The sequence below is a fragment of the Haplochromis burtoni genome, unplaced genomic scaffold (assembly GCF_018398535.1).
Source record: "Haplochromis burtoni strain Fernald_Lab_line unplaced genomic scaffold, NCSU_Asbu1 Contig_34, whole genome shotgun sequence".
Lineage (NCBI taxonomy): Eukaryota > Metazoa > Chordata > Actinopteri > Cichliformes > Cichlidae > Haplochromis > Haplochromis burtoni.
Window position 1 is genome coordinate 597,111 of NW_024582395.1, and position 26,303 is coordinate 623,413.

General features: G+C 39.9%; 1 protein-coding gene across 2 annotated transcripts in view; it reads left to right on the forward strand.

Annotated features, from left to right (window-relative positions):
• Positions 1-1,529: 1,529 nt before the first annotated feature.
• aopep (aminopeptidase O (putative)) overlaps positions 1,530-26,303 on the forward strand; it is an 89,158-nt gene continuing 64,384 nt past the window's right edge. For both annotated transcript variants that reach the window (XM_005918977.3, XM_005918979.3), the window contains exons 1-6: positions 1,530-2,135; positions 3,229-3,995; positions 4,291-4,460; positions 6,735-6,987; positions 7,812-8,025; positions 8,264-8,388. In XM_005918977.3, coding sequence (XP_005919039.1) covers positions 3,265-3,995; positions 4,291-4,460; positions 6,735-6,987; positions 7,812-8,025; positions 8,264-8,388 — 1,493 coding nt within the window. In that variant the 5' untranslated portion in view covers positions 1,530-2,135; positions 3,229-3,264. The remainder of the gene's footprint in view (positions 2,136-3,228; positions 3,996-4,290; positions 4,461-6,734; positions 6,988-7,811; positions 8,026-8,263; positions 8,389-26,303) is intronic.

The window sequence follows — 26,303 nt, forward strand, 5'->3', positions numbered from 1 at the left end:
GTGTGTGTGTGTGTGTGTGTGTGTGTGTGTGTGTGTGTGTGTGTGTACCAATAATGCTCGTGTTCTGTGTATGTACATGTATATAGATGTATGTGAATGTCTGAATGAATGTGTGTTTATTTAGATTGTGTTTAGATTAGAAGCTTTTGGTGCCATACTGAAGTCACTTTGTACTCAGTGATGATAAATGATTCTGTTATGTGCTAAAGGGCCTCTGAAATTCCACTCTGGGCGTCTTATGCATGACATGTTCCAGTGTGAGCAGTGAGTGTAGATGGATTTTTGTGCACTGGAAAAATAGGTACAGATTCATGTGTTAACAGTTGAGGCCAGCCATGTACCTGGATATGTAGCTAACAGAAAAGTTTAACTTATTAAGAGTTTCACAGGCGACAGAAAGGCTTTTAAGGCTCTAAAACACACGTGGAATACACATAAAGTGTGCATTGTGGATATATTTGAAATATTACTTCAGATAATAACAAGATGTTTACAAAGTTGTTAAAACTATTTTGCGTTGTATTTTATGGAAATGTATTTTTAGATAAAATAACAGCAATAATGATACTAATTGGAAGTATATTATTCAGTCGGTGGGATTCAGTGACTGAGTTTACTGTACAATCTCAGCGTATGTTCCAACAGTTTCAGTTGCTCTCTGTAAGTAGACCGCGCTTCCTGCAATACACACAGTGCCAAATTCAATTCCTTATGTATTTACTGTGAGTGAGGAGTAGGTGAGGAACTTCAGCAGAAATGCAATAATGTAAAAAGTCACTCCACACGGATTTACTTTGCAAATTATGTTTACTCAGTATGTGAGAACACATTCCAGTGAAGAAATTTATTACTGCTTGGAATATTAAATTGTGACAACTTGATTTTATGTGACATCATGAAACATTTCATCTAAATGATGTTATGTTGCAGGTCATTCTGTATTGCAGTGATGTAAATGCGCCTGGAGTTTCAAAAAATGGGTGTACATGTTTGTCAATGTGATTAATGCTCATGGAAATATTTGTTTCTAGGTACATATCTTATTTATTAGCTGCTGGGTGATTTGTTTTTTTTTTTGTTGTTGTTTTTTTTTTGTGGGGTGGCTAAATAAAATGATAGCTATGCAGTATGCATCAGCTGTGAGCATTGATAAAAATGTATACCTATTTTTAAAACGTGTACCACATTAGTGCTGTAAGATGTATTCATGGGATACACCCACTGAGACTGAGTTCATGTTTCATGGTTATCCTTTATGTTCGTACATATTTTTTGTTTTAATGTAGATCTTTTTCTTCCATACTGTCATACTTGCAATGCTGTTGAAGAACCTGAATAAAAATTAATATATGTCACCACTGTGTCCAATCACATTTTAATATAACTGAATTAAAATGCAAAAATACATGTATTACTAATAAGTAGACTATTTAAAGTTGTTTTTGTTTTTTTGTTTTTTTAAGGTTCCTGTTAAGAGTCTTAGCTTTTTTTTGGCGTCCTTTGTCTCAAAATAAAATAAAAATAGAACAAATAGGGGACTAAATAAAACTAAATGTTTAGAAGTAGACAAAAAAATAAAGAAACAAATAAATGCATATATTACACTGAAGAGTATCCCCAGGTTGCAATTTAACTGAAGCTAAAACTGAACAGGAAGTAAAATTACACACACTGGCAACTTTATTAGGTATACAGTTTCATCTGCCTGATACTAATTATTGAATTAACCAGTCACATAGCAGCAACTGTACGCATTTAGACATGCAGACATGGTCAACACAATCTGCTTAAGTTTAAAGCGAGCATCAGAATGGGGAAGAAAGGTGACTGTGGACTTTTCACATCCGCTCCAGCTGTTCTTGCACCTGGTACTTCTCTACTTTCTCGTTCTCATTCATTCTTTTTGATATCATATATCAGAATGTATATATTAATTCTAAAAAAGCATTTTAATCGTTACTTCCGTAGTTATCATAAAAAATAAATAACGTGCAGCGCTCGAGAGAGCGGGGAGGATTCAGGTGAAGGACTACAATCCGCTGCCGTCGCACTAATGTGACGACATCAACGCTCGACTCGCGCAGGACGGATACAGCTTTTGTTGTAGAACAAACGAGAGCTTGTGATGCTCAGCGGTATGTTACCAGCTGTTTTGTACAAATATTAGTAAATACGCTGTTATCCACAGCGAAGCCGGTTATTTGTGGCGACACCGTCGCTGCGGTTGAACCGCAGACTGTTTAATGACAGAGACCTGTGATGGCAAGTTAGCCGAACTCCTTCATGTCAGTCAGCCAGCTTCACACTTTAGTGAATTTTAAAACTTCAGATGTTCATTTACGTCGTGCGGCGTTTGGAAACACTGAGGTGAAGACCTTCGTTTCCTGTGCTGACCGAAAGTTTCTGTTTTACGTTTTCTCACACTTTAGCCTGTGATTAAAAGAAAGGAAAACCCTGGTCGAAGTTGAGCAGTATCGTGACTTGCCTGCAAGCCCTGCTCTGCCTCCAAGAACACAACTTAATCACTTTTAACTGTGTGACAGCTATCTGGCATTCACTTCCGCCCACTGCTACATAATTCCTATAACCTTAGAGCAACACTCAAGTTTTCTTTCCTTGGTAACAGTAAACAGACACTAATTTTATTAACAAGCTGCATGAGCTTAATAAAAGAGTGGTCACATAGATCAGAGTTGGCTGTTGTTGTCCAATCTTTTACAGTTATGGAAGATATGTTTTTCTCCATCCTGTTGCTCAAGATATCATGTTTTTTTTCTCAGTGCTCATAATTTTATAAACTGCACTGAATAAGCTCTGAGGGTTTCTCACTGTAAATAGTAATTGCACCTCTGTCGTGCCAAGCCTCCCTCCAGCCCCAAGCAGGCTGAATAGAAGGACTGACAGGAAAAATAAAAGCAGGAGAGCTTTAATATAGGTTTCTGCAGATAGTTAGCTGTTACTGTCTGTGTGTTGAGTTTTTGTTTACTTGTACTGCTTTGTTAACACACATCAAAATTGGATCATGAAATTGTTTTCCTGTTTGAAAGTCGTTTCATTGTGGAATGTGGGCATGTGTAGAGTTCATTGGAGTTAAATGCAGCTGTAGCCTGCAGTCACCATGATGGTGTATTCACATCATGGTTTATGCACAGACAGAAATGAGTTAGATTTTTTCCTCAGATTCTCAGTCAGTGTGGGTTAGTTTTTTTTCTGTTTCCTCTGTTTCAGCTATCTTATACTCAACTTTGATGTCCTTGGTGTAACATGGACCCAGATGGGGACCTAAACCCTGACACGGATGACCTTCCACTTCGAGCGAATACTAACCACATACTGGTCAGGCATTATGTCCTGGACCTTACTGTTCACTTTGACAGTAAGGTCATCAGTGGTAGTATTGTTCTGTTCCTGGAGCCTCGTTCGGGAGTGAGGACTGAGGCTGGAGGAAGTCAGGATGGTTTTACATCCAAATACAAGGAGGTGGATGCTCTGGAGGATGGTAAAAAAGAGCTTGAAACGACTACAACAAAGGTGGAGAAGATGTGTGGTGATGCAGAAAGTATTCAGTCTTCAAGTCTGTGGCACACTACAAGTGGTGGTGAGTTCACCTTAGTGTTGGACTGCTGTGATCTTGACGTGTCAAAGGTCGAAGAGGTGGACGTCACCTCTGTGGCAGCCATGTTAAGCCGCTTTCCAGAGGTAACATCTAAAATGTCAGGGGATGTTTCAAGGAAGCCACAGGCAGCTTTTATTCAGAACCTCATCTCCATGCCCTCCAGCCAGTGGAGGCAGCAGCATCAGCTCTTTTCACTGTGTGGCCGTGCCCCCGGTGCTCAGGATGGAAGCACACTGCAGTTCCATAGAGACCGATGGAGTCTACAGGTGAGGAAAAATGGAGTCACATCACCTCAGGAGTTTCCTTGTGCTCTCAGGATCTGTTATGAGACGAAACCAGCAGGAGGTTCAGTGCGGTGGACCAAAGATCAGGACAACAGGTTTGTTTCAGGATGCAAATCATCTGAATTATTCCATTAAAGATTGGCACATTATTTAAAAAAAAGCAACAACTGGCAACTGGCATAAAATCTGCTCTGTTCAAAGTTACTGTGTAAGATACCGAGTGTGCTATGTCAGAATAATATAATACAGATTAATTCATTCACAAAAACACACCTCGGGCTATTTTATTCTCTCCTGTGTGGGGTATGCCTTACTTATGTCTGTGTTTCTATGTGCATTTGGGCATTGAAGTGAGGGTTGTTTATAGTTTACCATTGTTTACCCTTCCAGGGTGTGTGTTTACACTGCCGGTTCTCCCATCAACAACCGAGCCCTCTTCCCCTGCCAGGAGCCGCCTGTTGCCATGTCAACATGGCAGGCAACAGTACGGGCCCCCAGTGAGTGCGTGGTTTTGATGAGTGGGGAGGAGCAGGCAGTACCTGCTGAAGATGGGGACACACGTAAGCTTTTCAAAAACCTCAATTGTATATGTATTTCTTTGTTTTATATATATATGTGTGTGTGTGTGTACATTTGTAAACTTTTGAATATTACACAAATTTATTGACTACTAAACTGAAAAGAAGAGATTGGTATTAGATTTCATTACTTGGAATAAATGGGTCTGTAGTGTCCAGTGTTGAAGCTAAAAGCTATTATGGGAGCATGGACTATTGATGTGTTTGAGAGATTGGATTTGTTGGGTTAAATAAAAAGGGTACGTGTGCACCAAAGTATCGGCTGAAAGCTGGTACCAGCCATTATCAGCCTAATTCCCAAATAAGATAACATTTACCGATTGCCCACGTTTATCTGCGTGTCACCTCCAGTTTGAGCTGGCTAAGTCTTCAGATAGTGTGACAGTGAAGCTTTTAAAATGGCTTAGCTATGTATTTATTTATTTTTTGTCTGCCAGGACAAAAAATAGGAATAAATAAAAACATAAACAAATAAACAGAAAAAAATCAGCCTAATGCTTTTTAAAAAACAACAACATCAATATCAGTGCTTCGAGAAAAGAGAGCATTGTTGAGGAGTACGAACTGCACTGAAAAAGGTCTTTGTATTTTATTGGAATCAGTAGAGAACATTTTTCAATAAATACAAATACAAACCTTTTAGAGCTCCACATTTCAGATTGGGTCAGTAATTCAAATATGTATGATGTCAGCATCTGTTCCAAACAAACCAGTGAGAACAGAGAAGGTTTACAATAAAGGATATGCTGTGCAAAAGCTCACAAAAGAAGTAGATGTAGTTATTAATGGGAAAATGTGTAAACATAAATGTAAATACGGTATATAAGGGAAAAACAGAGTTTGTGCAATTCTAATGAGACTGAAAATCAATATTTGGTATGACCACCTCTTTATTCTTTATCACAGCCTGAACTCTCTTGGGCAATCTTTCTTGTAATTTCTTTAAGGAGTTTCAGGAATAGTTCTTGAATGACATTCAAAGCTTTTCTTTGGATGTGTGCCTTTTTTTTAATCCGTTCTCCATTGAGATGATCCAACGCTGCTTCAGTAATGTTGAGGTCCGGGCTCTGGGGATTCCATCCATGGCTGATGGTGTTCCATTGTATGTTTTTCTCTCCTTTGTATGCTTTTACTGCATTAGCAGTGTGTTTGGGATCATTGCCATGCTGAAAAATGAAGCTGTTGCCAATCAGATTCTTTCCAGATGGTATTGCATGGTGGATCGAAATCTGATGGTTGTACTGCATTCATTATCAGGATCCCCAACATCACTGGCTGAAATGGAGTGGCAAACCATGACAGAGCCTCCACTGTGTTTTACAGATGGCTGTCAAGACCTCTCTCCTGACTTCCTTTACAATTTGTAACTTAGCATACATCAGGCCTTTCTTCCTGTTGCCCTTTCTTAACAGCCACCCTGTGCCCATTTATGATGAGTCTCAGATCCCGCGTCAGGTCTTTGTTGGGGTTTTTTTCTTTTTCCTAGTTATTAAGGATATGACTTTCAGATACTCTTCATCTTTTTCCTAGCTTCAACTAAATAAAGTGGAACAAATTATGTGGTTTTGCAACAAGCTGCTGGTAACAAAGAGTCTAAAAATACAATTTAAAATTGGGTTCTTGGTAGGTTGTCTGTTGTGTAGACATAACATTGATTCATTCCTTGAGTTTGGTGCTTTTTTTATTCTTGAATGATGCATAGGTCAGTGTTAAGTGGCGTAAACAAAAAAGCATTCGTCTGAAATAGTGAGGTTCAAGGACTGGAAATTAGGAAATGTGCAAAAAAGCAGCCAGTATTCAAACAACCTTTGAAAGACATTCAGAAAGACTGGAGAACTATTACTTATGACTATTTAAAAAAATTAGAAGAATGTCTCTTTTCTTGGAAACAAAATAAAGAAATATGGCTCAATACTTTTGCAAAGTACTGTGAGTTTACTTATAATAGAAGTAACAGTTTCCAGACTAAGATAATTCTCTGGCTGCCTTTCAAGATTTTAATAACTTTCACATCATCTGAAAGGTGGACATGAGAATTGTGTCACTCTGTACCGATGGGTGGGACTAGAAAGAAATAAAATGTCAAAGATAAACACATCAGATTGGACAGTGTAGTAAAAGCAAAATGGCATTTCAGTTCAGATTTTTCTTCTGTTTCTTTCTCCATGCTGCCAGTCGTCTAAACTCTTTACTACTTCTGTACCTTTGACATTTTTATTTTCTCTCTCTGGCACTTCTTTGGCATTTTCTCTGCAGATTTCTTAACGTGGAATTACTATGTTACAATGCCCATGCCCGCTTCCACCTTCACTTTGGCAGTGGGTCACTGGCAACAAGTCACAGCAGAAATCCCCCCAGAGCTGGAAAAAGGGGTGAGGGACGGGACAGACTGTGGCAAGACTGCCAAACTTGGGCCTGAGTATGGGCAGTGGACTGAGGCTGAGCGTGTGTCTAGACTTGGAAGTTCTTCAAGTGAAGTAGTAAAGGGCTCTCCTCTCCAGACTGGCAGGTATTTTATTAGTTTTTCCTGTGTTCTTTCCTTCTAGTAGGACCTCTTCTCCAGACTGTTATTAACCTAAGTCTGGCCCTTCCACATTCTATGGTCAAACTTTCCTTACACTTCACCAAAAATGGTGCAGGTGAAATTAGGGTGATGAATAGTGTGCAGCACTCAATCAGCTTTTTTATGACAAATGCATAAAGGCTTTCACCATATTACATTAGGTTCAGTGCCCAGCAGAAATTATTGTTGGATAGAAAAACTGAGGCTTACATAAATTTTATAGACATACAGGATATAAAACGCAGGTTGGAGAATTTCGAAAGGGCTGGTTTCCTCTGTGCAGGGCATGGTCGATCTGGGGTCTCCCTTTTGCTGGCCAGCAGGTTGGCAAGTCTGCCAATGGTTTCCAGTAATTCTCCTCCTCCCCCTCATGGTTGTCCTCCAGCAGCAGCCCAGCCATAGCCTGCTGCAGGCCCCATGATTCCCCAACTACAAGGAGGGCCTTTATTTTCAGTGAATGGCTTGAAGGAAACTTGGCTGTTGCTTGAAACCCTTGGAACGGTTCTGATGCCGAGGACAGACTTAGTGCTGGATATTGGATTAGAGTGAATGTGATTGCATGTCGGCACTTAGATATTTTTGGGCTCATTGTGGTTTGTGATGTATACTGTCATATTTCCACTCCTTTCATTTCAGTGAGACAGTGCACACTGTGCCGTGGATGGTTCAGTATTTCAAGGTCCATGTAGTCAAAAAGAAAAAAAATGGAAATTTAAAAAATGTTGTTATTAGCCTATGGTTAAACTTTTCTTTCCTGTTTTCTTCTACAGCAGGGACCAGACTACCTGCGTAGACTCTGCATTCTGTTACTCTTCCCTTGAGGATGAGGGACTCTCTGTAACTGATTATTCAGGCATGGTGGATGACGGCATTTCTTGTTCCCATGGCGACTACCCTTGCCGATTTACTGAGCGGTCGGCTTGGTCCCAGCGGGTGATTCCACACCGTGTATTTAGCCCTGCCTGCCTTCTGCAAAAGGCCCAGGTGGGTTCTGACAAAGAGCCACTGAGAGTTGTGCTAATTAAATTTTGTATGATTAAAGGAGACGGCATCAGTTGACGTTTGTGTCACTGTGTCAGAGGTTTTCAACTACCATCTCTTGGCACCCTGGTAAACATATTAGACTGTATTTCCATGGGGAGCGGTTAAAAAAAATCCTTATCATTTAAATATGTGAGCTATAATAACATTTCTTTGCTTTTGGTTTGTTTCCCTTTTGCAGATGGGAGTCCTTAAGCTGTTGCCTCAATGTTTGGCTGCAGCCCATGCTGTTCTGGGGGTGCACCCCTTTCCCCGACTTGATGTTCTCATTGTCCCAGCAGGGTTCTCAAGTCTGGGAATGGCCAGGTAATGACATCTATGTTTTTGTTAAGAGGTTGCAAGGAGTAGATTATAAAGAAATGCTGGAACGAGAGAAAAAATACTAGTGAACAGGACTACAGGTTTAAAATTAATACAGGGAGTGCAGAATTATTAGGCAAATGAGTATTTTGTCCACATCATCCTCTTCATGCATGTTGTCTTACTCCAAGCTGTATAGGCTCGAAAGCCTACTACCAATTAAGCATATTAGGTGATGTGCATCTCTGTAATGAGAAGGGGTGTGGTCTAATGACATCAACACCCTATATCAGGTGTGCATAATTATTAGGCAACGTCCTTTCCTTTGGCAAAATGGGTCAAAAGAAGGACTTGACAGGCTCAGAAAAGTCAAAAATAGTGAGATATCTTGCAGAGGGATGCAGCAGTCTCAAAATTGCAAAGCTTCTGAAGCGTGATCATCGAACAATCAAGCGTTTCATTCAAAATAGTCAACAGGGTCGCAAGAAGCGTGTGGAAAAACCAAGGCGCAAAATAACTGCCCATGAACTGAGAAAAGTCAAGCGTGCAGCTGCCAAGATGCCACTTGCCACCAGTTTGGCCATATTTCAGAGCTGCAACATCACTGGAGTGCCCAAAAGCACAAGGTGTGCAATACTCAGAGACATGGCCAAGGTAAGAAAGGCTGAAAGACGACCACCACTGAACAAGACACACAAGCTGAAACGTCAAGACTGGGCCAAGAAATATCTCAAGACTGTTTTTCTAAGGTTTTATGGACTGATGAAATGAGAGTGAGTCTTGATGGGCCAGATGGATGGGCCCGTGGCTGGATTGGTAAAGGGCAGAGAGCTCCAGTCCGACTCAGACGCCAGCAAGGTGGAGGTGGAGTACTGGTTTGGGCTGGTATCATCAAAGATGAGCTTGTGGGGCCTTTTCGGGTTGAGGATGGAGTCAAGCTCAACTCCCAGTCCTACTGCCAGTTTCTGGAAGACACCTTCTTCAAGCAGTGGTACAGGAAGAAGTCTGCATCCTTCAAGAAAAACATGATTTTCATGCAGGACAATGCTCCATCACACGCGTCCAAGTACTCCACAGCGTGGCTGGCAAGAAAGGGTATAAAAGAAGAAAAACTAATGACATGGCCTCCTTGTTCACCTGATCTGAACCCCATTGAGAACCTGTGGTCCATCATCAAATGTGAGATTTACAAGGAGGGAAAACAGTACACCTCTCTGAACAGTGTCTGGGAGGCTGTGGTTGCTGCTGCACGCAATGTTGATGGTGAACAGATCAAAACACTGACAGAATCCATGGATGGCAGGCTTTTGAGTGTCCTTGCAAAGAAAGGTGGCTATATTGGTCGCTGATTTGTTTTTGTTTTGTTTTTGAATGTCAGAAATGTATATTTGTGAATGTGGAGATGTTATATTGGTTTCACTGGTAAAAATAAAGTAATTGAAATGGGTATATATTTGTTTTTTGTTAAGTTGCCTAATAATTATGCACAGTAATAGTCACCTGCACACACAGATATCCCCCTAAAATAGCTAAAACTAAAAACAAACTAAAAACTACTTCCAAAAACATTCAGCTTTGATATTAATGAGTTTTTTGGGTTCATTGAGAACATGGTTGTTGTTCAATAATAAAATTATTCCTCAAAAATACAACTTGCCTAATAATTCTGCACTCCCTGTAGAAGTAAACTGTGAGGTGTTTGTTAGTTGTACAGCGAGTTGATGATGAAGAATTTATACTCTGCTAGTCGTTTTCATGTTTGCTTGTGGGTCCTCCAGTTTCCTTTCACGGTCAAAAGATTTGTTTGTTAGTGTAACTGTTAATTCTCAATTTTTAAATGACCATCATTGTTGATTTGAAATAGATAAAGCACTTAAAGTTCATTGTAAAACGAACACTACGTATACTATAAAGGCTTGTGTAAGTGAAAAGCGCTTTGACTGGCCAGTGAGTGAAGAAAAGCACTATATAGTACTGTGCTAAAGTCTTGAGCCACTCCTCATTTCTTTATATTTTGGTTACAAGAAGAAGACTGTCTTTTATGTTTTTTCAGAGCAGTCGTTCTCCAGGTTTTCTGAAGGTCTTTTTACAGTTTGTCTTTGGACACTGGCTGCTTTTTCACTCATTTGCAGTCCAGTCCTTGTACCTGAACATTTAAAAAAAAAAGAAAAAGAGGTGGCCTAAAAACTAAATACAACAGTTAAATATCATCTGTCATTGTTTAGGGCTGCATTTGAAAATTGATGGAATTGTGAATGCAGAAAAGTACTGTCCAATTTTGATCCACCATGCAATACCATCTATAAAGCATATGATTGGGAACTGCTTAATGTTTCAGCAATGATCCCAAACATAATCCTGACATAGCAAAAACACTCAATGAACCACTATCAGTCATGGATTGGCCCCCAGAGCCCTCATTCAAGACGCCTGGGGAACTATTCCTGATGACTACTTAAAGAAATGAAAAGAAATCCTGCCTAAGAGTTCAGGTTGCATTAAAGAATAAAGGTGGTCATACCAAATATTGACTTTCAGTCTTGTTAGAACTGAACAATCTCAGCTTTTGAGTTATGTACTATATTTCCATGCTTGTCTGCACATGTTTTAATAAACCGCTTTCACCAGTATACTCCAATTTCCATCAAAGGTCTTTTATTACAGCTTTTTTAAACTTATAACGTTTGATTGGTTGACCACCTAGGAGCAGCAGAAACAACCTGTCAACACAGAAATGGCACACTGCTCCTCTGTAGTTCCTTTTTTACTTTCACAAGTTGCAAAACAAAAGTTATTTGAGTAAAGTTGTTTGCTCACTAATGGTTGGTAGTTCTTTAGCAGAAGTTTCTTGATTTCTTGAACAATTAGCAGAATAATGCCGAAAAGCTGCAGAGGGGAACTGAAAGGTTGGGATTTACACAAGTGGATACTGTAGTCATACAGTATGATCCGCTGTTAATGTAAAAGAATATTATAGCAGTTATTTGGTTTTTTACTGTCATTTAATCTAGGTGTACGCAGACCAATCTATGGACGGCCATGTAAAAACTTGTGAAGAAACATCAAAGATTTCCCACAGCAAAGCGACAATCAAGCACTTGTTTTTTTAACTTCAACCTGCTGCTTCTGTTTTGGTTTCTACAGGCAAAGTGTTTCAGGGTTGCATGATTAATGGCACACTCCACATTTCGAAACCCCCTCGCTCTTTCTTAATCTTTTCTGTGGAGATCCTCCACATACGAATTCTTTCTGAATTAAAGACTCCAGCTTTAAACTTTGTTCAATCACTTGTCATCCCTCCTTTGTGCCCCCACATAACTGCTTCCAGCACGGGCCTGCAGGAGTTATGACTCGCATATGCATGGTGCTTAAAAAATGATGTAATTGTGTGGTGTTGTTGTCTTTTTAAGCAGGAAACATTAAAATAGCTATATTAAAGCAAATAAAAAGACTAACACAGAGTTTCAAAGAAGACTTCAGCCTCTTTACTAAGCATCTCCTTAAACCCCTTTTTCCTTACACTCTCCTCCTTATTCGTTGTCCATTAATTTGCCCTCGACTATTCTTTACTTTTACTGTTCCCTCCCTTCCCTCATCCTGTTTCCAAAACTCAGAAACTCACCACCTCTTTTTGCCTCCATTCACTTTTCCATTCCAAACAGCTATTTCCAGAGATTTTTTCCAAAATTGTTATTCCAATTCTTTTTCACATAATTTAACCTTGGTGCTTTTTTCCCCTTGTTTCTTTTTTTCTTTCTTCCTTTGTTTTTCTTCTTGTACTCACAAGGCCGAGCCTGTGTGACTGAAAGGACCATACTAGGGATATCCCCTCTAACTGACATCGTCATCAGTCAATAGGCTGCTCTGTTGCATCTTTGTTTTTTTCCAGGATGTTTCAGGTGGTCCTTAGCCTCTCCAACTTACACTAGACCTGTGTGTATTTATGTTTTTATGCAGGGTTAGTAGTGGAGGTCTGTAGGCTGATGGGTGGTCACGAAGCCACAGGATGACAGATTTATTGTTTTGGACGCTATAGATAATAACCCTTCATGTATTTATTTCCTCTTCACCCTCAGCTTGTGTCTGTCCTTAGATCTGTTCCCCGTGCTCCATTTCCATATTTATTCTCCTTTTATTAGCTTAGTCTCCCCCCCTTTTTTTTGTAATCCTTGTGTTCTGAAAATCAGATGTGTCCTGCTTCTGTCACATCTTTACCCTTCACTGCTTCTCTTTTCATCCCCCGACTTTCTGTTACTCTCTTTGCTCTCGTAATATTGCTCGATCTTCAAGGCTACTGTGTTTGTCGTCCTTGTCTTTCCTCTCCGCTTGTGTGGTTGATCACATTTCGTGCCCTTGGGCATTCCCCAGAAGTCATAGTTTCATATTTTCTCTACATTCTTTAGGCTGCGTATGACATCTTTATAGATACAGCTGATTGCATCTAGTAGCCTTATAAGTTAAGCAAAACTTGGATATTAAAGTAAATTCAAGGTGATGAATGTTTGGGCCTTTAAAAAAACTATTCTAATTAAGTAAGCTGATCAGGGTGGTCAGTAAGCATCCTAGTGTCTGCGGTTTACAACCACAGTCTCTCTTTCTCTCTCCATCTGCTTTTATCCTCCCCTCTTTTACACTGCTATAGAAAAAGTGCCCCAGACAGGATATGAGCTCATACCTGGTTATGTAGTCTGCATGATTTGCTGACGTTGTAGCAAAGTGTGGTCTTAATCAGAGCTATTTTAAGCAACAAAGAGGGACAAACGGGCAACAGAACAGACCTCATTCTCTACTTTGCATTTTTTTTAGTCTCTTTTTATCCAAAAACCCAGCGCTCTTTCATCCATGGAAAACATTCTTGCCCCCATCTTGTGAAAATGTGTCTCCCTGCTGTATTTATTTTGAATGGACATCAAGTGCTGACACTGAGGCTGTTCTGCCGTGGTTGTTGTTTGACGGATGTTTTCTTTTCCTTATGAGGATGGCTCCCAGGCACTTATCCCCTTTTCTCTGGCTGCTTAGGCTCCAGTTAGCTGCAAATGACAGAAGAGATTTAGGGCCTTCATTAAGCTTCAGACAGCACCTGCACTGACTCCCTATAAAACTCTGCATAGTTCTCAACCCAGTGTCAGACAACTGCATCCTCCCTTCAATGTTGGTGTTCAGTCGTGGATGCCTCAACACATAACCGCAGGGTTGTGCTATAGAAAGGCTGGGAGGTCAACCAAAATGGAAGCGCAGATTGAGATGGAGATGAGAGAGACATGAAGAGGGTAAAGGCGGGGTTCACAACAGGCCAGCAGACCCCCAGGATGTGGGAGAGGATGTGTGGATTATTCCCAGCAACAAAAGCCATTAGCCCCTGGAAAGACTTCAGAGACTGGTGCTATTTAATCTAGAGATTGGGAGGTATGAGGGCCCCATTTGTTGGGATCAAGCCAAGCGCAGTTTTTGTGCAGTGCCCCAGTGGAAACAGCAGGAGCGGAGGGGCTATGGACCAGGGAGCTGTGGCAAGAAGGCATAAAGCTGTTGTAGTGTGATACTGAGAAGAGAGGGGAGAGGCGAAGCAGGGGAGGAATCACAGCGGCGTGAAGTTTTTATACTGAGATACGAAAGGGAGGGCAGGAAACTGAAGATTAAGAAGTCAAGTAAGGGCATGTCTGGACTCAAAGGCTGTACCACGTATGCTGTGTACCCACGAGGCTCTATGATTCACACACACAAAGCACTAGACTTGTGCAAATGTAGCTTTAAAGATATGAAGCCAGCAGCTCAAAGTATTTCCATAAGACTTTTTTTGTTTGTATTTTGTGCAACAATTTGGGTTCAAAAGCGTTGCAGGAGTTGTTGAGTTATGAACAGCCTGCTACCAGCATCCTGTACAGTACATGCAAAACAGGATCATCTATTGCCTATTTGTATGTATTCCTCTTGTCTTCATGGCTGTTTCTTCAACAAACCAAGCTTTGACATACATTGTAGAGACACCGATGTGTTACCTCTCCCCATGTTATTAGTACAACCTTTAAGGCACTGAAGAGCCGATAAGGGAGAGGAAGACAAATACATGGTTAACCATTAATAGAGGAGTGTGGAGATGGATGAAGAGATGTCTGGGTTACAGTCAGTGAGCACATTAGGGGAATCCCTTAAAGTTAATTTGGCATCCAGTCAGGATAAAAAGTTCATTGTTCTGAGTGATTGAAGGACATGAGAATGGTGTAAACTAATGCCCTGAATATGATTGGAGTGGTCGTATTAAACCTTGCACACTTTATTGAAAGCTCTGTATATATGTGTGTGTGTGTGTGTGTGTGCGCGGGCATTTGTACAGTGTTTTTATTTTTTACCTTTCTTAGGTCATACTGTTTTTTCTCTCTTTGTTTTACAATTTGAGTCTGTAATCTCTTCATAGCATCACAGTCACGTCATTTCTGACTGGGAGTGACAGGAAGGGCACGGCATTTCCTCTCACTCTTTGAAGCTGACGTCTGTGTATCCCAGAGTGCTGGCTTGACTTGCAGGCCTAATCTAAGATCAGCGTGCCCAAAAGAAGACATGTCTGACATCCCTTGGAGAGCTTCCGCACAAGCGTTGAAATGCGCCTTTTCACTAGTGTGGGTGATATGGGTTTTGTTTTGCTTCAGTGTAGACAGGCAGATTCCTGTTCTCGTGTGTGTGAGTGTATGAATGTGTGCATTGTTCAAATAATGGAACAAGGATGTGTATTTACTGTACTGGCATGACGTCAGAGGAGACCTACACAGATGATGTGTAGGTTTGGACATTAAATGAGCCAGATCAATGTGCAGTACTTTGTTGCTGCTGTTGGCGTATTTTTATTTATCTATTTATTTATTTAATGACAGGGAAAGCATGCCCCACATTCTCATATGAATGGCAAAAACTCCAGCTTTATGTATAACTTAATCCTTAATACATCTTACTTATTCTCGTTATTTAAACCATATATTTAGTTACAAAATAGCAAAAAGACTAAAAAAATGAAATGTTGAAAATGAGACCACTAATTGTATTGTGAAAAATATATTTTTATTTGTATTGAATTTCAATTTGATGACAGCAATGTCTTGACAGGAGACTGACATATGTGCGTCAATCGCAAAACATGTGAAACATCTCAAGACTAGAGGAAATGGTCAGGCAGTTGCCATTTGAAAACAACTTTTGTGAGTGAAATGCATTAAGTCATGACTGACTTGTGGAGGCAGTCTTCCACCATCCTACTGTCAGTTTGCAATTACAGTTTGTAGCTGTCTAAAAAATCTACATGCAGAAATTAACTGACAGAAATAAAGCCATAAATGTATACATTTGAATTAGAAACTTCTCCACAAATAGTGCCATAGCTGCTGCAGGAAGCTTATTAAATGCAGAAGACATAGGCGTTTAGCAACTTTGCTTTTGTATATGAATATAACCAGAATAAAACCAGCTGTAGGGCAATAGGGTACTCAGATAGTTGAGTGCCATGTTGCAAAGAGATGTGCCGCTGATTTGTTGCACTCATCGGCACAGACTGACTCCGATTGATTACGATGTGTTAGCAATATATCTGCATTTATAGATTAAACAACAACTATTTGCAAACCTTTACCAATCTGTCATTGAGTGATTGAAGTCAGTCTGAGTCAGACCATGATTGTTTGGAGACAAGTTTTCTCCTAAAAGTTGGCCTGTGGAGTTGCTCTTTGATCGAAAAGTGGTCACCCAGAATTTGAGAGTGTTGCACAGTCGGCCTCTCTGTGATGTGACGGAGAGAAAGAGATTATTCAGCAACGGTGTAAATAGAAAGACTGTGGAGGCGATGCAGTATAGAGTATAGAAATTTAAGGATCATGCTTCTCAGCCAAATTGAAGTTTGAGAAGTTTGTCATCATCGGTGCAGAAAGATTGAAGTAATCCAGAGAAATCCCTGTATGCAGGGAATCAGACTGAGAAGTCTCAATCTCAGGATAGTCCCCATCAAAAGCAAAACACGATACACAATTGCAAGCTAAAATTCATGCAAAAATAAAAACAGATATAACAAGATCTCACAATGTTGCCATCCTCGCTGCAAGCTGGTTCATTTAAAAACAGAAGGAAGATGTAAAATCGTCCTGCGGTCTTCCAAATCTAAATTTGTGTTTTTTGATATTGCTGATGGATAAATACTGTTTGTTAAGGAGAGGGATTATCTGGCTAGTTATCAGAGTGCACTTCAAGAGCTGTGATTCATGACAGCATGGGGTGTATGAGTTCATGTGGCATGAGTTGAATGAATTTGCACATCTGTCATTGAGTAACATATTGTGTGATTATATTTAGATGATGTCCTTTCCATGGAAAGCCTTGTTTATTTAAGCAAGAAAATACCAAATGACAGCAGCATGGCTGTAGTAAACAGGTCTGGCAATTAAGCTGACCTGCCTGCAGTACAGACCTGCCTCCTACTGAGAACATTCGGTGCATTATGAAATAAAAAATCCTGCAAAGGAAATTTCAGCCTGAGATCCAGGAACATGTGAGTCCGAGAGATCATTTAGTTTTCAAAACTTCCATTTAAGCGTATATTTTGTTAACATTTTACACAAAGTCCCATCTTTTTTAATCAACAGAGTTGTATTTTACACCGCTCCCTCCTCGTAGAGATGGGCTGCCTTAAGAAACGGGGGGAAAATGTTCAAGTAGTTAAACTGCTTGTTCCACTTGCAGTACAGCCAAACTAGGCAGCCATATAACTGTCACAGCCACAGCTGAAAATTATGACTGGTGTGTACCTCTTGACCTCTTAGGCAGTAGAGGATTTTCAGCCTGACTTCAGTTGATTGCATTGTTTGTTTATGGCCTAGCAGGAAGTTACATTGGCGATCGGTCCCCGTTGTGAGGAAGTAGGGAGCTGTAGTGCTGGGGGGAGTTGGTACCCTCTGGAATAAAGTGCTCTCATTATAAGCCACATTCACCCATTTTCCACACATTTAAGCAGCACTTTATTCTGTGCTTTTACACACTGATGAATGCATGATAGACAATTCAGGTTTAAGCAGAGTAGACTGGCTAGAGCTGGTGCCCTGGACTGAACCTCTCAGTTGACGATCACTGTTTTTATTACTGTTTATTGTTGTTTTTTGAGTCTCTTTTTGATTAAGATGACTAGTAAATCTAAAATCTTAACCATGAATGAATTATTAGCGGTAAATTTCTCCAGCTTTATTTTCATGAAATGGTTGTTTGGAACAAAAGAAATGATTTCAACAATGTGACCAGGACTAATGGGATGAATCTCACAAAACTAACAGCTTTGGAAAAACAAAGCTGATCATTAAGGAAAGATCATTAACTTTGAGGAAAGGCATGCTGCTCGTTACCATCTTACATGATAAACAAATGAAATGCAACAGCAGAGCACAAAATGCAAATTAAAATGTTAAGATGTTAATCTTATTCTGTCCTAGTTTCCAGTATCTGCCTCAGTCTTTTGCCTCATTGCCAGTGATTTCCTACCCTTTTGCACCCTTGCTAAATTGCACCTCCTGCCATCTTGTTAAGCTGTGCCATTCCCCCTTCTCTCTCTCTTCCTCCTCTCACTGTTTGTTCCCCAGTCTTCCCACTGCTTGTCCTTCCCTCTTCCTTCTGATATCTCAGAGGATTTCTTGCCTTTCTGCTCTCCTCTCCAGTTTGATCTGCAGAGTAACTCTAGAAGTGTGTGATACAGACCTGCTCTTTCAGGAGACAACTAGGGGTTCAGGGTTGGGAGGGAAAAATGTGGGGGTTGGATTTTCTGGCACAGAAGACAGCTGTTAATCAAATAGTCAAGGATGAGGTGTTTCTTTCTTCCCACCTTGAGTGGATCTCCCTTTCGTCAATGGGCCTCACAAAAGAGCCAAGGGAGTCGGAGGAAAAAGCCAGCTCTGCATGCCTGCACCTGGACAGAAGGAGAGGGAGTGTTTTACGCATGCTTTTAAAGTGATTGCAAGTAGTTAAGACTTTTAGTTTCCCTTGCTGGTCTACTTACTTCGTGCTGAAAACACAGGCAGTTTCAAAGGTGACAGCCTGTTCTATCTGTCTCCCTTTGGCTCTTTGTTTCTTTTTCTTGGTCAGGACTTCCTCTTAATGCTGATAGCAGTGTACAGCTTAGCAAGTGTCTTGTTATTGCAAGAATATTCCTTTCTAGTTATCTCGAGCCTCTCAGCTTCCCTTCCGCCCCTGTATATGAGTTTATCTGTGCTGCTACACTATCTAATCACAACTGAAGCATCCACCTTTTTAACTCTTTTTCTGCTTGACAGGAGAGCGCCCCACATTATGTTGTGAACATGCAGGTGGTTTTTTTCTGCAGGAGTGAACCTGAAACAATTTATTTGCAGTACTTGTTGAATTTTACATTATGACCTAAATGTCCTGCTCCTTCTCGGGCAATATTTGTGCTTTTATGTTCATCATAGAATGATCGATGATCGACGGTGTGCTTCTTTAGACTGTCCTCAGATGGGAACCTGCTGGCAACAGCTGGCATATAGTACTGCATTTAACAGTAACACAGACACACTGTGCCATAACTCTGGATTAGAGGCTTTAGCAAGACAGGCCTGTCACGGCATACCCATTCTGTTAACGAATGGATGAGTCCAGTGGACCCATTCCCTCGAGTGATGGATGGGTCCATTGTATGGCATAGGGGACAATGGAGCTGATCTTGGTGTGCGTCCTCAGGCGTGTGTGATAGTGGAACCCAGAGGCTGGGGGTAATTTCATTCTGGGCAGAGCCAGACAGTTTAATGTCCGTGGGTCCTCTGTGCTGAACTGACCAAAATGAGACATTTGAATCAAAGTGCTGTGAAATATCCCTGGTAATGCTTCTCATGTGTCGCTTTGCTTTTAGCCTCAGGGACTGGCTGCACTCTCAGTTGGTCTGTTAGTTGTCGTTGTCATGCTAGCAGCATGAAGCTGTGTACAGCGGTGTGTAAGTCTCTCTGGTCAGTCCACCATTTTGATCAAGACATGTCAATTATATGTTTTTGGAAATTCAGAACATGCTTTCTTGCTTTGTTGATCCTTGAGCAAGTTCAAATTTCACCCATGAGAATATTTCAATAAGACTTACTGGAGGTTGGATTTTCTTATGAACATTAAGGGTTTACTACAGGGGTTGACTACAAATCAAGATGATGCCCTTTTTCTTCTTCACTGTTTTATTTTCAAGTATCTTTTAGTGAAATATTTCATATTTACTAAATTTTAGTAAATTCTAAATTGGCATGGCTGCAGCTCTTCCTATTAACAACAGTGAATCCTAATTTGAGCTACATACATCTGAAAGTTTTTTTTAATGTTTTTGTCTGTAGTTTGATTTATGCACAAGTTCTCCATAATCTAAGCGATTTAAAGAATAGTTTTTTTAAGGGTAGTTTTTGTCTTATTGTCATTAAATCCCTTGAAAACATCTGAATCAAGAATAGGGTGAGGTTGTTGAGATTAAAACAGATGCATCATATAACCTGTGACATAATCCCCTTTTCAAAGTAATGGCTAAGCCACTCGTGGCTTTACATTTTCATAGGAAATGAAAAATAAATAAAATAAAAGCAGTGACTCATTGACACTTTCAAACATAAATGAAATTGCAGTATATAAGTCAAAAGCAGAGTTTTTCTAACAAACAGTTCTAATCCTAATAATTCTACCTTGAAAGAGAATATTTGGTGTGACCACCTTTATTTCACAGCACTGCCTGAACTCTTTTAGACAGGTTTTCTTCCAATTCTTTAAAGTAGACTTCAGGAAAAGTTCTCCAGTCTTGAAGAACATTTTAGGCTTTTCATTGGATGTTCTCTGCCTTTTTTTCCCTTTTCTCTCATGAATGTTGAAATCCAGGCTCTGGGAATTCCAGTTCCATTTCTATCCAGGTGTGCTTTTACTACATTCGCACTGTGTTTGGGATCATTGTCATGCTGAAAAATGATGCTGTTACCAATCAGATGTTTTACAGATGGTATTGAATGGTGGATCAAACTCTGATGTTACTTTTCTGTGTTGACAAGATCTCAAACACCACTGGCTGGAATGTAGCTCCAAACCATAACAGAGCCTTCACCGTGTTTTATAGATGGCTATAAACAGTCACTGTTGTACATATCTTCCGATCTCCTCTGTATATGTTGATGGTCATTTGAACTAGAACGCTCAAATTTGTATTCATCTCTTCATTAGACCTGTTTCCACTCACTTTCAGTTCAGTGACGCTTCACTGAACAGTAGATGGACCAGTTGAATGTCCAAATATGTCTCTCAAATATGTCCTAGTAAGGGCATTACTTTCAGAGGAAACACTTTTTAAGGAACCAGTGCAAAGCATACTGAGATATGCCAAATTTGTGGGTCTTCAGAAATCATCTTGTTGGTGCAGAAATACTATTTTATGTATGTATGGCATTTTTACTAGATTTAACTAAAGGAATTGGAACTAAAATTGTTTTTTAAAACTGCTAGTAACAATGTGCCTAAAGATACAGTTTCTGTTATGTGGAAATACCACACTGGTTCATTGCTTGAAATAGGTGTCTTGTTTATGCTTGAATGAGTCATAGGTCAGTGTTAAGTGGCTTAACAAACAGCAAAAGTCATTCCTTTGAAAGTGGTGAAGGACTGGACTGAAAAAACGAAAGAAAAAAAACAACTTTGAAAGAAATTCAGAAAGAGCACTATAAATTACAGCAAAGTTTGGTGCCTTGGAAGCAAAGATAATATAAAGAAATAAGGGCTGGCTCAAGACTTTTGCACAGTTCTGTACATGCTGTATCATCACACTTTTTAAATGGTTTAGGTCTTCAGTAAGAACCACTGCCCCTTTTTCTTCATATATCTCGCCTTGGGATATGCATGTCAAAGTTAACAAGAAATATAACCCTGTATCCTGACCCTAACCCTCGCAAAAGGCCGTGGCCATTCTTTGACGTCGTAAAGATCCAAGAGTGGAAAAAAAGCACTGTTACAAACTGAGCATTTAGCATAGTCTGAAGCCTGAGCCTTTTGCTAATACTCATTGTCTGAAAACATGTTGAAAACACCAGAATCAAATACAAGTTAAGGTAAATCGTCCACTTTAAGTCTGAGATGGGCTGGGAAGGTGTAAGGAGGCAGGCTGATCATTGATTAATTTGGCCTCTTTATCACCAACTTTATTGTTCAACCATTCTGCTTTGGATTCAAATTATTTGGGCCACTTTTGTCCTTAGTGTTAAGATCACGAGGTAACAAGTATTAATAGTACAGTGCAGTGATTATATTTTCTTTTGTTAGTATATATGTGAAACATAAAACATGTTTCATCTACGCTATAGCCCTCAGTTGCAGTGTTTTGTCTCAAGGGTACGCAGCCTGGTCAGGTGGCAACCCAAACCCTCTGCAGAAAAAAACAGCTCTGCTCGTTGGCTAATTTCACTTCAGTCTCGCCCTAATCCATCTTTCCATTCTGTCAAACACTTCTTATATAGCCTCGGAGCACTGAGTGGTCTCACTTTCCATCTCCTCACTGTCTCATACTCTTACGTTACATAAGATAGAAAAAAAAAAAGCAGTCTATTTATTACCCTGCAGCCAAGAAAATGTCTCAAATTATAATTCTGTGAAATAGATTTGTCCTGTCTTTTTCATTAAGGCGGAAGTGGAAGCTAAAAGAGGGTTCTGAGTGCTGTGTGTGAAGAGCGATGGGGTTTGGATGCAAGTAGCTACAGTCATAGAGGAATGTGGGTTATGTCATGTAGGTAAATGTTACGTCAGGCTGACTGACTGATTGGTCTTTAGTGCTCATCAACACATTGTGCATGTCCCTTTTAAATTTATAGAATTGAAGAATAAGCGGATTATTCCTATCTTTGCATTAGCCACACTAGCAAATTTCTCATGTGTCTAATTTTCCATTAGTTTTGAGTGTATGCCCACAGATTAGTGTTATGTCAAAATTGGTTGAGTGACAGCCGGAGAGTTTGGAAACTTTGACAACAATTTTAAATCAATAAACAGGGACAGAGTATCACTTGGTATAGGAGATGCAAATTTTGAGGGCTGGACACGTGCATATCTTGGAAACAATCTTGTCCTTACTGGGAAAGGGACTTGTGCTGTTGTGGAGTTGGTAGCAACTGAAAGTGAATTTCACTCCAATGTTATGTGATATAGTGAGTAATTTAACAAGTAAAATGTGGCATATTACTCTTTCTGTATAATGTCCCTAACACTGAATATAGCAACTTCTGCAGAAGTGTCTCAGATTTGGGTTCAAACATGTGTGAAAAAAGTCCAAGATTTGTTGCCAGCCAATAACTCTCAAGGAGCAATACTGAGACTCATAGAAAAGGGGTTAGAATTAATTAGGTACCAGTGTTATTTTACTTATATTTCAGTAGTTCAGCCCACCAGTCAGAGCAGGCTAAGCTTTATGGTAGCAGAAACTAAACTAGACAGGTGCTGAAGTGGAGTGTTTCAAACTTACGGCTTATTTAGATTTCTGCAGCGAATCTTTGAGGAGCCTATGATGTAATCTGTGTAAGTGGCAGATGCTGTTACTGGCATTCATGCTTTTGTGTGGTGTTTTATGTGTTAATTACATTGTGGTCATGTCCCGGTGTTTTATATCCAGTGCAAGCCATGATAGAAACATATTAAATGCTGGTACTTTTTCCCTCCTGGGTCCCCACTCTTTGTTGTGGTCAGTTTTGGGTTTTTTCTTTTCAATTTTTAGAGGCAAATATACCGTTGTGGTCAGAAGTTTACACACACTCATCATGGGTATGACTCTCATGGTAATTTGGGGCTTTTAATGATTTCTTTGAACTGATCTTTTTCCACTGTTGAATGATTGTACAGCATGCATCTTTAATAGGTTTAAAAAAGAGAGAATTTGCATTACAAGTTTGAATATATTTAGGATTTTCTCCAAGCCACACAGGGTCAAAAGTATACATCACTTTCAGTACTTACTTTTATTAAGAACAATTTAGTAATTTTATTATTTGTATTACCAACTAATAGTTGGTAAATGCTTGTGATAGCCATCAGCAATAATTCTGGCTATTTAACCTGGCAGAATTGGTAGAGTTCATTTATATTGGTTGCTTTTGCGGCACAGACACAGTTTTTACGTATAGTACAGATTTTCAGTAGAGTTAGAGTCATGGCTTTTGGAAGACGATTTCAGAAGCTTCATATTAGACTGTTTCATCCATCCCAAACCTGTTTTGATGTGTGTTTGGAATCATTGTATCCAAGTTTTAACCATTTAGCTGTTGATTTGATGTGAAGTTAAATACTCTGGAGGTGGTCACCTTTACTCCTCCCAATATACCTCTTGTCATTGTGGCAAAATAACTCAGTCTTTGTCTAATTGGACTATCAACTTCTCACCAGGATCCATTTGGCCTGTTAATGTGGGCAGCTGCAAATTGCAGTCGAGCTTGAAGGTGCTTAGCAGGTGCTTCTTTCTTGGTTGATCCATGGGAATATAAAACTCGCATCATTGTGGAACGTGATGGCGGTGTCCTGAAGTTCTTGAAGAGAACCTGTTCCTAGTAATTCAGTTCCTTGCAATTGTTAGTCTGCCTGCTTATTGGTTCTTGCACTTGCGCTACAGTTGATTTCAGTTCGTGTGTCCGAGGAGGAACATAGTCTGCAGTGTGGATATGGACTTTACTTTTATTTGACTTTTATTACTTTTTTTTTTTACTTTTAGTCCACAAAAGGATGAGAATGCAATGGTGAAAGCATTAAAGCTGAGTGAATGCCCAGCACAGCAGCCAGACCCTGAACTTCAACAAGTAACAAACCGATGAACAGTCAGGCTGCAGCCTCAATTTGTACATGTTCATGTTTCTAAAGCAGAATCACTGTGGCGATTGCTTTAAAGTCTCTTTGTGCTGGTTTTCATCTCTGCTTTGTGATGTCAGCTTTGTGTGTCCTATATGTGTGTCCTTATTAGGATAGGGATTTGTGTTGGTGTGTAGAACTGTAGCCTATAGTTTTTTTTTGTTAAATGGTGCATATCAGGTCTTTTTACAGCGTAACATGAAAGTAATGTAACGAGACAAATTACTTGCTCTTGGGAGTAATTAAGGTACTGCATTACTTTTAAATGTTGTGTGTAATATTTGTAGTAATTTTAGAGAAATAATTCCAAAACTGATTGCAACAAAGTGAGGAAATACATTCAACATGCACAAACATTTGACCACACAGTATAGATTCAATTTGCAAAAATGTATTGTCTTTGATGTGCTGCTTAGAAATGGTGCTGACTCTCAAAGGGGAACCAATGAGAACCCAGTGAGATACGGAATCGTATCGATAAGCGATATCAGTAATGGAATTGGAATTGCTAAATTCTTATCAATTCCCATCCCTAAGTATAAGATAATAATTTGAAGCAATCAAAATAAATTTTTAAGTTGTGAGCATTACATAGGTTGTTTAAATTTATCATATTAAATAAATTACATTAGAAGACACAAATCCCTTGGGCTTGCCTTAGGAAGGTGTAAAAAATCTGTCAAATCAAACATGCAGAGCTACCCACCATAGTTCAATTGAATTCAATTTTATTTATATAGCGCCAAAACACAACAGCAGTCGCCTCAAGGCGCTTAATTAAAGACTGCTTGTGAATAAGACAGCAGCTGAAAGTAGCTTTTCCAACTGCATTGCATTAAGATAGTGTTGGACTGCAAAAGTTTGGTATTTTGTAAATTGTGATATTTGGATATGATTAGATACCACATGTTGCCTCTACAGGTGATCTCTAGGAAGTATCAAATTATCCCTTTAGTGACATTCATGTTAATTTTTGCTGTTTGGGTTAATGTATTTTGGTTGCCTTGGAACAATAACCCACAAACCCAATAGGTGTCCATAGTGTTTTTAATATCCACTCAGAAACACACTCTTAAGAACATTCCTCTGGGATGACATCACTTTTGAGGCTCTGAATTAAACAAAGAACAAGCTGCACTGTGGATTGTTTTTACTGTAAAGGGAGGATGGATCAGACATCTGCTCTCCCTTTCCAGCTGTTACGCACTGAAAGGAGATTTGCTGAAAATATGTGGGTGAGTGTTGATGTGGTCTACATTTGGACTTCTTGCTTGTTTATGTGTGTGCTCTGCTATGCCCACAGGTTATATTACTTTATTGCATCTACAAGCAGATTTCTATTTGTCGATTTCATTAGGTGACTCTCTGGCATGGCATCCAAGACTGAGTATAAGCACTTGACAACAACTAGAGTCTAACCTTGAAACGTGTCACTCATTCCTTATGCGCCGGCACTACAAAGCCTAATTTTCCCCTAACTTGAGGCACAGAGTCGCCTCCTTGTTCCTGATGACCTCTGATATTTTTTTCTGCTATTTATTTTCAGAGTCTGATGCGATGATGTGTTTGTGGGTGGGACAGCTCTCTCGGGGCCCCAGCCTGGCCCTTGTTCATGTGATCAGGCCCTACATGGAGTGGCATTTGGCCTGGCCCTGTGGGGCCCCGTCTGGGAGCAGTGAGCTGATCTGCAGCCAGCCTAGAATGCCAGACATTTGAAGTCAGACTTGTTAAAAAAGAACAGAGGGTGGTAGGAGTTTCGTCAAATATGCCCCTGTGTCTGAAATAACCCACAAACTGTCCGAGATGAAGGGAAAAGAGACAAAGCTTATTCCCATAAGCTGACATTAGGAAGCACAGCCCTGCAACCTTTGCTTGGACAAGCTGTAATTTGTCTTATATGTGTGTTTTTCACAGGTCTCACAGGTCTGATAGCATGTCTTTGTGCACATATTGAAACAAACACTAAGTGTGAAACACTGTAACATCATCTGTGCTACGGAGATTGAGCAGCTTAATAGTTATCATGGAGGGGATACTGTGACAAACAACAGGGTTTCAAT